Source organism: Populus nigra, chromosome 7 (genome assembly GCF_951802175.1).
Source record: "Populus nigra chromosome 7, ddPopNigr1.1, whole genome shotgun sequence".
In the NCBI taxonomy this organism is placed as follows: domain Eukaryota; kingdom Viridiplantae; phylum Streptophyta; class Magnoliopsida; order Malpighiales; family Salicaceae; genus Populus; species Populus nigra.
This window is the reverse complement of record NC_084858.1, coordinates 15906468-15919738: the sequence shown is the minus strand read 5'-3', so window position 1 is coordinate 15919738 and position 13271 is coordinate 15906468. Positions and strand designations below refer to the sequence as shown.

Below are 13271 nucleotides of genomic sequence, written 5' to 3'. Positions count from 1 at the left end.
GGTTATGATATCCATATTTTTGGATTTTCAAAACTTGAGAAAGATGCAATATTTTAATGAAAATATGCTTGGAAAATTTTTAGGATTTGGCCATATGCAACAAAATATTTTTCTTTTTGAAAATGTTTTGAATATTTTTAATAATATTTTGGAGAAAACCGAGTATTTTAATACTGGATTTGTATTTTACAATGTAAATATATAATCCAATATTATGAAAAATTGTTAGAAAAATATTTTTGAAAATCACAATTTTTTTAAAGGATTTTTTTATTATTTATTTATATATATATATATATATATATATATATATATATATATATTTTGTCCACTGGAACTGTGGACGTGAATTATAATTTACGTCCACTGTTCACGCATGAACAGTGGAACGGGGAGACGAAGGCGAAGCAAGATAGGCAAACCACCTGGCGTGGCAGTGATGGCTGGCTGGCGGGGAGGACGACCTGTAGCTGGCGGTGGAAACGGCGGTGGAGTTGGCTGCCTAAGTTGGTTGGAGCGGCTGCAGCTGGAAGAGGAAGAAAAGGAAGAAATCTGCAGCAGGGAGAATGAGAACCTCGTAGTGGCTGCCCCTATCGTCGGTGAGGATTTGGGTTCGTGGAGAGGCTGAGCAGCCGTCTGTTGGTGGAGGAGAAAGGTTTCTGTGGCCTGTGGGGTCTTCAACGGCTGAAGACGCGGTGGAGAGAGAAAGAAAGACAGAAAAATAGAGAGAAAATGGCGGAAACCGGGAAGAGGCTGATTTTTTGGCTTATTTTGGAACAGATTTTCTCCCCCCTCAGGTCATCAACGGAGCCTCTATTTATAGGCGATGGAAGAGGGTAATCTCTTCTACACAGGGCTAAAATTTCAGCCCTTGATTCAGATAGGAAGGATCCTAACTGCTGGCTCAAAGTAGGCATGGTGCGCTGTCAAATTATCAAATCTGCATATGCAGGCTGCCTGAGTTGGCATGTTTAGGCCGGCTCCAGCATCGATAGATTGTCATTCAGACTAGACTATTCACATAGATCTATAGAGGAACTGCAGAGGATCATTTTCGTGCAAGTTTGGTTAAATTTGGTGGAGTGTAAAGTCATTAAATGCACTTGCGAAGTAGATAACCTGAGCAGTCATTTCAGAGATTTAAAAAAGAAGATGAATAGTACTAAAGTTTTGATTTTGGCCAAAGTTCATTTCAGTCCTCCATCTTTCAATTGTTTTCAATAGAACTCCTAAGTGACCCTAAACTTTTGATTGAACGCAATTAAAACCCTGATGAACTTCAACTTTAGCCCCGGATTTACGCGCCTTTTGCAATATGGTCCTTGGTGCGAATTTATACAATTTAACCCCTAATTGACCATTAAACTTTCAATTTCTTCAATTTCACCCCCTGTTTTTGTCAGTTAAGCCCCTAAAGTCTGGTGCCTTTTGCAGATTGGTCCTTGGCTACGAATTTCTTCAATTTAGCCCCCAATTGACCCCAAAACTTCAATTTGCTTGCAATTTGGCTCCTAATTTCAATCAACTTGAGAAAAAAATTAAATTTGGTCTCTTAAAATTTCAATCTCCTCAATTAAGCCCAAATTAGGCTCCCAAACTTAATTTTTCACTAATTAAGCCTCAAATAAAATTAATTTGACCCATTTAAAGTATAATTAAGTCCTTGTACTTAATTAAATCCTTCAATTGGACCCAAATTAATTCTTAAACATAATTAAAATTTAATTTGGCCCATGATTAAATCAAATTGGCCTATTAAAAATTTAATTATGTCATTGAACTTAATTTTTATGCAAATTCGTCCAATAATCATTAAATTTGACCTTGAATTTGCATTTTTTTCTCCATTTTTAGGCATAATGTGGTACAATTAGGCCTTGAATTTCCTTCAAAATTGCAACTTGATTTTTCCCTATTTTTGTAGTCCTCCTTGATCTGCTTTCTCCACATTGCCTGCCTTTATTTTATTTTTTTGATTTTTATTTTGAAAAAAAGGTGATTTTGAAGAATAACCCAGAATTGGGTTATGACACCAATTTTTTTTATATATATATATATAGTAAAACTATCCTAGGATAACTGATGAGATTAGAAAACACCAACATCATAGCAGTTATAACGCAAACTAAACACCAAGTAGTTTACTTTAGGTAGGGAGTATTAGGGGTGCTAATACATTCCCTTTACGCAAGCAGTCTCTTGCCTTAAAATCTTTGAAAGACCAGTTAGGTTTCCTAGTGATCATAATACTAGATGGCGACTCCCTTTATTCACAAAACAAAAACCTCGAAATCAATTCCCTGCTCTGGGAAGGGTCGCTACGACGTCCGCCGCGAGGGTGCGACAGGATGGCGACTCCGCTGGGGACCCCTAGACTTGGCTTAGTAATTTGTTTGTTTATGCTATGTATTGTTGATTTTTTTTTGTTTTCTGATTGCTATGAATGGTTTACTTTGTCCAAAAGCTTTAACATGCATTTTTACATCCTGTCATGCATGGTATATTGGGTATGGATAAGATTTTATTGCATCCTTTCATGCATCACTTTTATTATTATTGTCTTTTTGAGAACACATATTAAAATTTAAGTTAGGTGAGGGATTAACAGCTTGCCTTATGACTTGAGTCAAGGTTTAAGTTTGTGTAAACCCTAACTCTTTGCTGAGTGCTTAAACTGGTAGTGATTGGTATACGTGCCATCCCACTATCTACTGAGCCCTCATATTGCCTTTATGAAGGTGATTACTGGGACAACAAGAGACCCTCTTTAGAGACCAAGTAGTAAACCTACCTTATGTATCTCACATAAAAGAACTAGAACCTATCCTTAGGGTGTATGCTCCATAATATCTTTTTACATCAAAACAAGCCTAACCTCAAAGCATCTTGAATCTCAAGACCTATGTTCGGAAGCTAGCCAAGGGAAGTTCCAGAATTGGGAGACCTAAAAAGCTCCATTAGTTTTCAAAATATAATCAACAATGCTTGTTTGATCATGATATTGTGTTGTTTGCCTTTTTCCTTTTTTTTGACAATCAAGGCTCTAAATGTCAATTGGATTTTATCCTGTTTTTTTTTTGCCAACCTTTTCCTTTTAATGAGATCATGTATTTTCAAAGTTCATCTTTATACATTTACACATCACTTTCCGCTTTCAGGAACCCTGAAAATGAATCTTCCAAAACAACACCTGCACTTTACACTAAGAATGAGTGACCAAACTTTAAAGAATATGTTGTAGTTGTATAGACGAAGAATGAGATGAAAATAACATTAGGGAATTCACAAAATTAATAGGACAATATGAACAAGCTTGGAAACCCGCTAGAGAGGAACTTGAAACCATAGATGTGGGCAATGAAAAATAAGAGAAAAAAAAATAAAGATAAGGACTATGATCACTCCTAAAGAAAGAGAAGACTTGATTACTCCGAGATTATATAGATGTTTTTACTTGGTCCAATAAGGATATGTCTGGCTTAGATACGGATATTGTAGCACTCAGGGTACCGCTGATAGAAAGATGCAAATTGGTTAAGCAAAAGTTGAGAAGAATCCATCCGGATGTCTTAATCAAAGTAAAAGCAAAAATTGAAAAGCAGTGGAACGCAGATTTTCTAGAAGTAGTCAAATATCCACAATGAGTGTCCAACATAGTGGTAGTACCCAAAAAGAAAGATAAAATCAGAGTTTGTCTACCACACATAGATATTTTAGTTGATAATGCAGCACGTAGCTCCACATATTCCTTTATGGATGGATTTTCAGGTTACAATAAGATAAAAATGGCATAAGAGGATAAGAAGAAGACAACATTTGTAACACCATGGGGAACCTTTTGTTACAAGTTCATGCCATTTGGGTTGAAGAATGTAGGGGCCACCAACCAAAGGGCCATGGTAATTCTATTTCATGAAATGATGTACAAAGAGATTGAGGTATACATGGATGATATGATTGCTAAATCTGAAGAGGAAGAAAGTCATGTCCAAATGTTGAAGAAATTGTTGAAAGACTAAGGAAAATATAAGCTGAGGCTTAACCCTGCAAAGTGTTTATTTGGGATGAAATCTAGGAAGTTATTGGGATTTGTGGTGAGTGATAAAGGGATAGAAGTGGATCCTAACAAAGTAAAGGCTATTCAATCTATGCCAGCTCCCAAGACTGAGAAGGATATAATAAGGTTCTTAGGAAGATTGAATTACATTGCCAGGTTAATAACCCAGTTAACCACGACTTGTGACCCAATCTTCGATTGTTAAGGAAGAAGAATCCTGGAATTTAGAATAAAGAGTGCGAATAAGCTTTTGTGAAAATCAAATAGTACCTACTAAATCCACCCCTGCTTGTTCCTCATGTACCAGATAGGCCGTTGATACTGTACTTAATAGTAACTGAAACAACAATGGGATGTGTGCTTAGCCAACACGACAAAACCAAAAGGAATGAAAGGGCCATTTATTACCTAACCAAGAAATTCACGGAATGCAAGTCTAGGTATACTATGATTGAGAAACTATGTTGCGCACTAACATGGGCTGCGAAAAGATTGCGTCAATATATGTTGTATCATACTACATGGTTGATTTCAAAATTAGACCCATTAAGGTACATATATGGAAAGCCTTATCTGCCAAGCCAAATTGCAAGATGGCAAGTTCTACTGGCTGAGTATGACATAGTATATATGACAAGAAAAGCTATGAAAGGGAGTGTTATTATCGATCACCTAGCTGACCATGCTATGGAAGATTATGAGCCATTAAAATTTGACTTTCCTGATGAAGATGTGCTTTTAGTTGAGGAAGGGAAATTAGATTGGTGGACTATGTACTTTGATGGTACTATAAACGTATGTGGTAACAGAGCTAATGCAATGATAATCTCTCCTAATAAAAAGCAGTATTCGTTTTTAGTTAAGTTGTAGTTTGGGTGAAATAACAACATAGGAGTATGAAGCTTGCATTCTCGTTTTAGAGGTGGCATTAGAGCTGAATATTAGGAAGATAGATATGAATGGAGACTCGATTTTGATTATTTGCCAAGTGAAAGGAAAATGGCAAATCAAGGGCGAGAAATTGAGACCTTACCAATAATACCTGTCTAAATTAGCTGGAGAATTTGAGGAAATAGAATTCACCCATCTAGGAAGGGAAGGAAGCTAGTTTGCTGATGTTTTGGCCACACTAGCTTCTATGGTTAGAATAGATTTTGGACACAAGGTACAACCGGTACACATGGATATCAGGAATAACCCAGCTCATTATTGCTCAATCGAAATCGATGGAAACCCTTGGTACTAAAAAATATCAAGAAATTTTTACAAAACCAGGCATATCCCATAGGGGCATCCAAAATAGATAAGAAGACCATGAGAAGGTTTGCAAAGGATTTTTATCTTGATGGAGAGATTTTGTATAAGAAATCATCTGATGAGACTTTGTTGAGATGATTAGATGAAGTTAAGGCCAAAGACACATTACGGGAAATCTATGAAGGGATTTACTTAACCTATGCTAGTGGACACATGATGGCTAGAAAGATACAAAGGGCCGCTTACTTTTGGATGACATTAGAAAAGGACTGCATCGACTATGATAAAAAATGCCATAAGTGCCGGGTGTACAGTGATAAAATCATCGCCCCTCCAGTTTGATTAGTACTTAAAAGTGCATTTTTATCAAGGTTTTATATCATCATTTTGCACTTGAAGTATCAATAACTCCTTAACTAGAGCATGTTTTATAATAACAAGTTTGATAATATAAGATACCTTTAATTTATGGAAAATATTCATTTTAAATGCAGGCCTATCATATAAATCAAAGGATTGATTGATGAGTTTAACTACTGAAATTGAGAAGACAAAGAGAGGGCTAAGCTTAGAAAAGAGATGCTGGTTTAGTCAAAACTAGAACATCATTCGGTTATTGGATCATAACTGGTGCTTTAGAACTTGGATATAGGTCTGGTTTATATGTATGTAAAGCTAAGACATAGGCCTAAAACTTTCATGAAGAGTCCAAGATTTAAAAGTGCCATTTTCGAGCTTAAATGGTAGCAACAACGGAGAAGTCAGAATCTGTCCTGCAGCCCAAACACTATTTAGTGTTCAGCCCATATCTCGAGTTCTAGAAGTCTAAATATGCCAATTCTTATTTTGTTGGAAAGCAGAGACAATTTCCTAAAACTTTCATGAAGACTATCTATTCAAATTCTGATGTTAGAAATGATGTTTTGCTCAGACAAGAAGATAAGGATTGTCACCAAGTCAAGATGTTGTCACCCACTCAACAATTAGTCATCAAATCAATAGTTTTGAATTTTGGCTTATAAAATGAGGCATTTGCCATGCATTTAGGCATCTTGGTGTTCAGATCAAGATCTTGCTCTTACTCTCTTTCTTTGTATTTTGTAATGTTCAAGTTTTATTCCATGTTATATTTTCCTTAATCTCTTGTTTATGCTTTTCATTTCCTTTACTATACTTATATAATTATGTTCTTATCTTGTTTATCTATGTTTCTCTTATTCATAATTGTTTAAGCGGAGACAATTTTGCAGAACTTTAATGTTTGATACTAACATATTCTGTATTTATTATCGTACTCACTCTTAATAACTTGCTTGTTAAATGGTTAATCTAAATTTGTGTTGAATAACCCTTGGCACAACAAATACTTGACATTTTCATAGCCCAACTATATGGTATAACCAACACCTGTGCTATGAAATGAACTCGATTTGTTGTTAACATAAGTTATCACTATGAATACCTGACAACATTTACAAGTATTGACATTACTCGAATAAGATAATTAATGTAATCATGTTAACAATTTATAATCTGATTGCAACTTCTTTTGTGTGTGTTTTCCAGTCAAGTAATAAAAAGAGTTTATATTATACTTATTTGAAATACCATTAGTGGATCCTCTAACATTGACAATTGTTTTGTATTTGTTTAAATCCTTATATCAATATCACATCTTAAAGCTCTCTTTAACTCTTTTTCTGTTATTATCTATTTTTTTTATTTGTAATTTATATAATTAACCTCCTTGTGGTTAACTCCAGTCTTGCCGGGTTATTTATTACTTCGACACTTTGCACTTGGGATAAGACATCAATCTTTTGATCGTGTCAAGTTTTTGGCGTCGCTGTCAGGGAAGGTAAATTCATGTATAAATTATAATATTTATTTTATTTTATCTTTTCACTTTTCTTGTATCTAACTTTTGTTTGTTTTGTTTCTTTGTTTTCTTCTTTCATTTTATTCTCTTCCTACACATGCATGAGAGTTTGGTCACATACATTAAGTGGTAGACTTTGTAAGGTATCCTTATCATTTTCAGAAAATATAGTCGAAGAGGATAATCAATCGCTTCATAATGAGAATAATCGAGTTAGAACACTTAGAGACCACATGAATCCAACAAGAACAAGTGTACCATCATGTATAGTTTTTTCTCCTGATGCATCTCATTTCAATTTTAAGCCAGATATTATTCAACTTTTACCTTCTTTTCATGGCTTAGATCTAGAAAATCCATACTTGCATTTGAGAGAATTTGAAGTTTGTAACACTTATAATGACTCAAATTGTAGCATGAATACCATTAGATTAAAGCTTTTTCCTTTTTCATTAAAAGATAAAGCTAAAACATGACTATAAAATTTGAAATCAGGATCCATTCATACTTGGGATGAAATGCAATAACAATTTTTAAAGAAGTTTTTTCTGTCTCACAGAACAAAACCCTAGACTATGAATGCATTTTCTATGGCTTATTAAAAAGTTAATTAATTCTCACTTGGAGTCATATATATAAATAAAAGTTTTTATGTCTATGAAAATTACGGTGAGTTAAATGTATACGAGTAATTATAATATAAAATTTGAGCCAATAAGTATAATATAAAAGTTCATTAATCCATAAAAAAATCAACATTGTTTTTTAAATATACAAATCAAACCTAATTGTACAGTTGATTCCGAGCAAGCCTTAGATTTTAAGTGGAGAGGATTAACCTGTTTTGATAGTATTTTTTATAGGTTTTGAAAAACCTATAGGTTTTATTTTCAATTTAGTTTTGACTAAATTGAAGGAATTGGTAGTTAATTTGAGTTTTTGACTAAGTTAATTTATTTTTTTATTTTTTATTCAATTTAGACTGGTTCAGGGTTCATGTTAGTTGGGTTTGATTCATATGATTGTTCTGAGTATAAAAACTATGATAATTATTTTACTTATTTGAAAATTTATTTCTACTCAATAAAATTTATAAACATATTTATTAATTTATTTTTAATTAGCATGTCAAACAACAGGGAAAAAATAATACTACTTAATTGCTTACATATCCTCATATGTATCACAAGGATATCCTTGCTTTTGTTAAACAAAAAGTTATACATCCATAAAAAAGGAAGAAATTGAAGATTAAAAAACAAGAAAAAGAACGAGCAGAAACTTTTCAAGCCATTAAAAGCTCTACGAGAATGGAAATTGGAACAGAATCTTTGTTTGTTCTTGATCAGGACTGTCATGATCTTATTAGCGGAATATAGTCTATTATTTTTCTTCATTAATAAATTACCATTGTCCATTATTTTGAACATTTTTTAATTGATCCAAAGTAAAAGTATTGTTGAGTACAATATAATTTTGTTAACTACAATTTTTAATGCAATCTTCTTCGTGATTTTCCCATCAACTAATTAGGTTTAAGTTGAGTCTGTTACTAGTTTAAGCAATTATAGGTGTCTGGAATGAATAATGTAATACCTCAGAGAATTTTGATTCTAATGAAGAAGGATGACGACATTAATGGATTTTTCCCAATTAAGGCTGCAAAATATAAAGACCAAAGGAGAGGCATTTTAACACCAATCCCACATCTAAATCTGACGAGAAAGATCGATCTAGTTATCATAGGATTTGAATCTTTCAAATGGAACTCGAATTTAACATAAAAGGACTTGAAGTAATTAATCAACTAAGAAGAGGGATTGGTCAATGATTGTGCACAATAATTAAGTTTTGCCTAATGATATAAATTAACAAGAGCGCTTTGAAATGCGAGCTAACCCATGTTTTTTTAAAATTTAAAATTTATTTTTGTTAAAAATTTATTTTTTTTATATTTTAAATTATTTTGATGTGTTAATTAAAAATGATTTTTTAAAAAAATAAAAAAATATTATTTTAATACATTTCAGCATAAAAAATACTTTAAAAAGCAATTGCAACCACACTCCAAACAGGTCGAAAGATATTGAAATCAAATATTTTCCTGCTTGATTTCCAAATTAAAAAGTCTTGAATGTTCTTAGCAAATGCTATTCCTTGCATAAGTCTCTACTTTAACTTATTTAATTAAGTCTCTGTTCTATGATGAGTTAACATTATCATCAAGAACAGCTAGTCTAACTTAGAACAGGCATGAACTTAATTACAAGAAACACAAGATGTGGACAACACTTAGGAAAAACTGTACTATGCTGCAAAAATATTTGACAAAAATTAAAATGCTGACTGAAAAAAGAGATAAACATTGCAATTATGCTGCTTGGAAGTGCTTTGCGTAGATTATTGCCATCTAAGAAGTGTTCGATTTGATCTAGACGGCTTTGACGTCCTAAGCTAGAGGGAACGATATTTTGACATTAATTATCGAGGGTTTCAACCATGTAAATTAATATTTTTTATTATTTCTAGTTTTCTTCTTCATTTCTATCTTTTTTTTTTTTTACTTTTAAATAAGAAATCGGAAAACATATTTATTCGTCAAAAACATAAAAAATTTTCTAACAAAAAAAAACAGTATTATAATTATTTTTTTATAAAAAAGTTAAAACATTAATTTTCAATAACCATCTTCATATTTCTATTTGTAGAAATTATAAAATATTAATTTTATTTCATTCCAATAAAAGATTATTATGAAAAAGTTATACTTATTAACTTAAAAATTGAAAACAAGTTTGCTAGTTTTTTTTTTTAAATAAAGAAATATTATATTTGAACAGAAAGTTCATTTTCTTATTCTATTTTTTCAAAAAATTGAATTATTGTTCTCTTTCTTAATCATTTATAAATTTTTATTTTACCAACAAATGATAACTATAGTACACTATTATATCACACAATTAGGCATAGTATAGAAGTCAAGTAACGAATAATTTCATTTAATAAATTAGGATTTCAAGATCTTGTAGTCCTCCTAATAAACAAAAAGTAAAGTACACTGTTATATATATATATATATATATATATATATATATATATATATATATCTTAACAATTACAGCCGGTTACCAAAATTTATGTTTTTCTTACTTTTCTTCAAAGATGCTTTTATCACAAGCCTATTATCCTTAGCTATGGAGAAACTTCCATGTAGCAAAATTTTATGTAGCCTATTTTGAATTCGTGGCTGCCTTCGGCCTTAATTCATGATTTGATATTAACATGACTTGATTCTTTCTAATTGATTACTTGTATATCTAAAAACATCAAATTGGGTTTGTAGAATTTTTGGACCATCTAGAAAATCCCGAATTTCATAAGGACTTGAAGTCTATAAATACCTCCACATCCCCTTTGGAGACTGCAAGTTTCAACACCTAACTAGATTTCAGTACTAGCTTATCGACCTCCCAAACTCTTAGAAAGTTTAAGCTATATAAATTACTTCTCTAATAACTCTTCGATTTCTAGGTCTCTTAATTTTCTTATTATATTTTCAGCATTTCTTTCTCAATATTGCTCGTATGGAAACTCCAAGATCACTCATTCAACCTCCAACTTATGGAAGCCAAATCACTATTCTTAGCATTGATGGAGGTGGAATAAGAGGCATTATTCCAGGAACCATCCTTTCCTTTTTGGAGTCCGAGCTTCAGGTACGTAGATCATAAGAAACCGGGCTCATGATCACATGTATAAATCATACAACAGAATAAGAAATTAAGTTTACTGCATGAACTAAATTAAATACTAACTAGTTTTGGCTTATCGATGTGTGTATATAGATATCACTAAGCAGTTGTTTTGCTATTTTTAGAAACTGGATGGCGCAGATGCAAGACTGGCAGACTACTTTGATGTGATTTCAGGGACGAGCACTGGTGGACTCGTGACTGCTATGCTAGCTGCCCCAAACAAGCAAAACCGCCCTTTGTTTGCTGCCAAAGACATTAATGACTTCTACCTAGCTAGAGAACAGCCCTAAAATCTTTCCTCAAGACGGGTAATAATCCCGGCAATGAATCGTTGCATTAAACTTGTTTTCCTCCTTTGAACTTTCAAGATACTACTTAAGAGCTCTTTGGCAATATATCTCCATTTGATTCAAATTATCAATTACTAATTTAAGTATTCTTTGGCAATAGATCTCCATTTGCTTCAGCTGAAAATCTGATCAAGACTTTGAAAGGACCACAATATGATGGGAAAGTTTTACATAGCATTGTCAAGGACAAGTTGGGAGACAAACGGTTGCACCAGACCTTGACAAATATTGTGATCCCTACTTTTGATATCAAGAACCTCCAGCCAACAATCTTTTCTAGCTATCGGGTGAACACACACACATCTCTAATTAAAAATTTCTTTCCACTTTTTGCAATATTTGCCTTACAATGTCTTTATGCATGGATCAGGTGAAGAACAACCCATCCACGGATGCCCTTTTATCTGATATATGCATTGGAACTTCAGCTGCCCTAACTTATCTCCCTGCTCATTATTTCCAAACCAAAGATCCATCAGGCAATGTTAGAGAATTCAATCTTATTGATGGTGGTGTGGCTGCAAATAATCCAGTATGTTCATGAATAATTTTGTCGATATTCAGCCTCTTGAACTTGTATAACTAAAGAATCTTCATTATCATTTGTTTATTTTTTGGATTTTGATCAGACTTTAGTTGCCGTAAGTGAAGTTTCAAAAGAAATCAATCGAGATAATCCTGACTTCTTCCCCATAAAACCAATGGAATATGACCGATTTCTAGTCCTGTCTTTGGGAACTGGTACAGCAAAATCAGAAGGAAAGTATGATGCAGATAGAGCAGCTAAGTGGGGTATCTTGGGATGGTTGACTAGTGGCCATTCTACTCCATTAGTGGATGTTTTTACACAAGCTAGTGGGGACATGGTTGACTTTCACCTTTGCACTGTTTTTCAAGCCCTTAAATCGGGAGACAATTATCTTCGAATTCAGGTGCATCTCATGCCCATCTTGGTTTTCTATACAACCTAATTACATTAACAGTTTGTTTAGGAAAGAAGTGAATGGAGGGAGGGCAAGGGGGTTAATAACATAAGTATATATTATTTTCACTCCTAAGTTGAGAGGTGATAAATGGGGAAGGAAATAACATTATTTATTTGTTTTTATATTAACTTAATATAAAATTTTTTAAAAAAACCTCAACTTATTTTTTTAATAAATAAACCTTTCCAATCTTATTTGTCACCATTAATTTAACCTATTATCAATATTTAATATATATCATCTTTCAATCACTTTTATATCCAAAAATAAATATGTATTTTTACCATCGTTTCCTTTATTCCCTCCCCTCCTTTTCCCCACCTTCCCCTCCTCCTCTCCTACCACAAAATTTTCACAAACAACCATAAAAAAATATATTATCTAACATTAATATATATATACAGGATAATACATTGACTGGAACACTCTCATCTGTGGATGTTGCCACCAAAGAGAATTTGCAGAATCTTGTGAAAGTGGGTGAAGAATTGTTGAAGAAATCAGTATCAAGAGTTAATTTAGGCACTGGAGTCTTTGAACCAATTAATAAGATGACAAATGAAGAGGCTCTCATAGAGTAAATATATCTCCTGATCTTGTTTATATATATTAATAGTTAAAAGCATCTCTAATTTTCATCTTCCTATTATTAATTTGTTTATTTACTTCGATATTTTGGATTTTGTTGGATTTGTGTAGGTTGGCTAAATTACTCTCAAGGGAGAAGCATCTTCGTGAGGCCAGGTCACCAGTTGGAAATTAAATCTACCACTTTAAAATAATTTGGCAATTTGGTTCTTTGTTTATAGAAAATTAGTTAGATGCTAATAAATTTGGAAGTAATAATTGTACTTAATTGTTTATATTGTAATTAAGCTTTTCTTCGAATAAAGATGCCATGCACATGGTATCGCATATTATTTTATTTTATTTTTATGAATTTTAATCTATAAAACTAGTATAAATAGGTTACCTGAATTTCTGATA

At 32.7% G+C, this 13271-nt stretch overlaps 1 protein-coding gene across 1 annotated transcript; it reads left to right on the top strand.

The window, feature by feature from the left end:
• The first annotated feature begins 376 nt into the window (after positions 1–376).
• LOC133700105 (patatin-like protein 2) lies at positions 377–13047 on the top strand. Its single transcript, XM_062123665.1, has 9 exons — positions 377–611; positions 4599–4852; positions 10754–10909; positions 11071–11179; positions 11383–11585; positions 11669–11830; positions 11928–12251; positions 12689–12861; positions 12984–13047. Exons 1-9 carry the CDS (start codon positions 377–379, stop codon positions 13045–13047), a joined length of 1680 nt encoding a protein of 559 aa, XP_061979649.1.
• Positions 13048–13271: the final 224 nt, after the last annotated feature.

What these genes read in the sequence shown, in the direction of transcription:
- LOC133700105 (XM_062123665.1), top strand. Translation starts at nt 377, where the DNA reads ATGAACAGTGGAACGGGGAGACGAAGGCGAAGCAAGATAGGCAAACCA. An exon ending in TGCATCTCATGCCCATCTTG is followed by an intron (nt 12,252 to 12,688) that starts GTTTTCTATACA and finishes ATATATATACAG; the next exon opens with GATAATACATTGACTGGAAC. An exon ending in AATGAAGAGGCTCTCATAGA is followed by an intron (nt 12,862 to 12,983) that starts GTAAATATATCT and finishes GGATTTGTGTAG; the next exon opens with GTTGGCTAAATTACTCTCAA.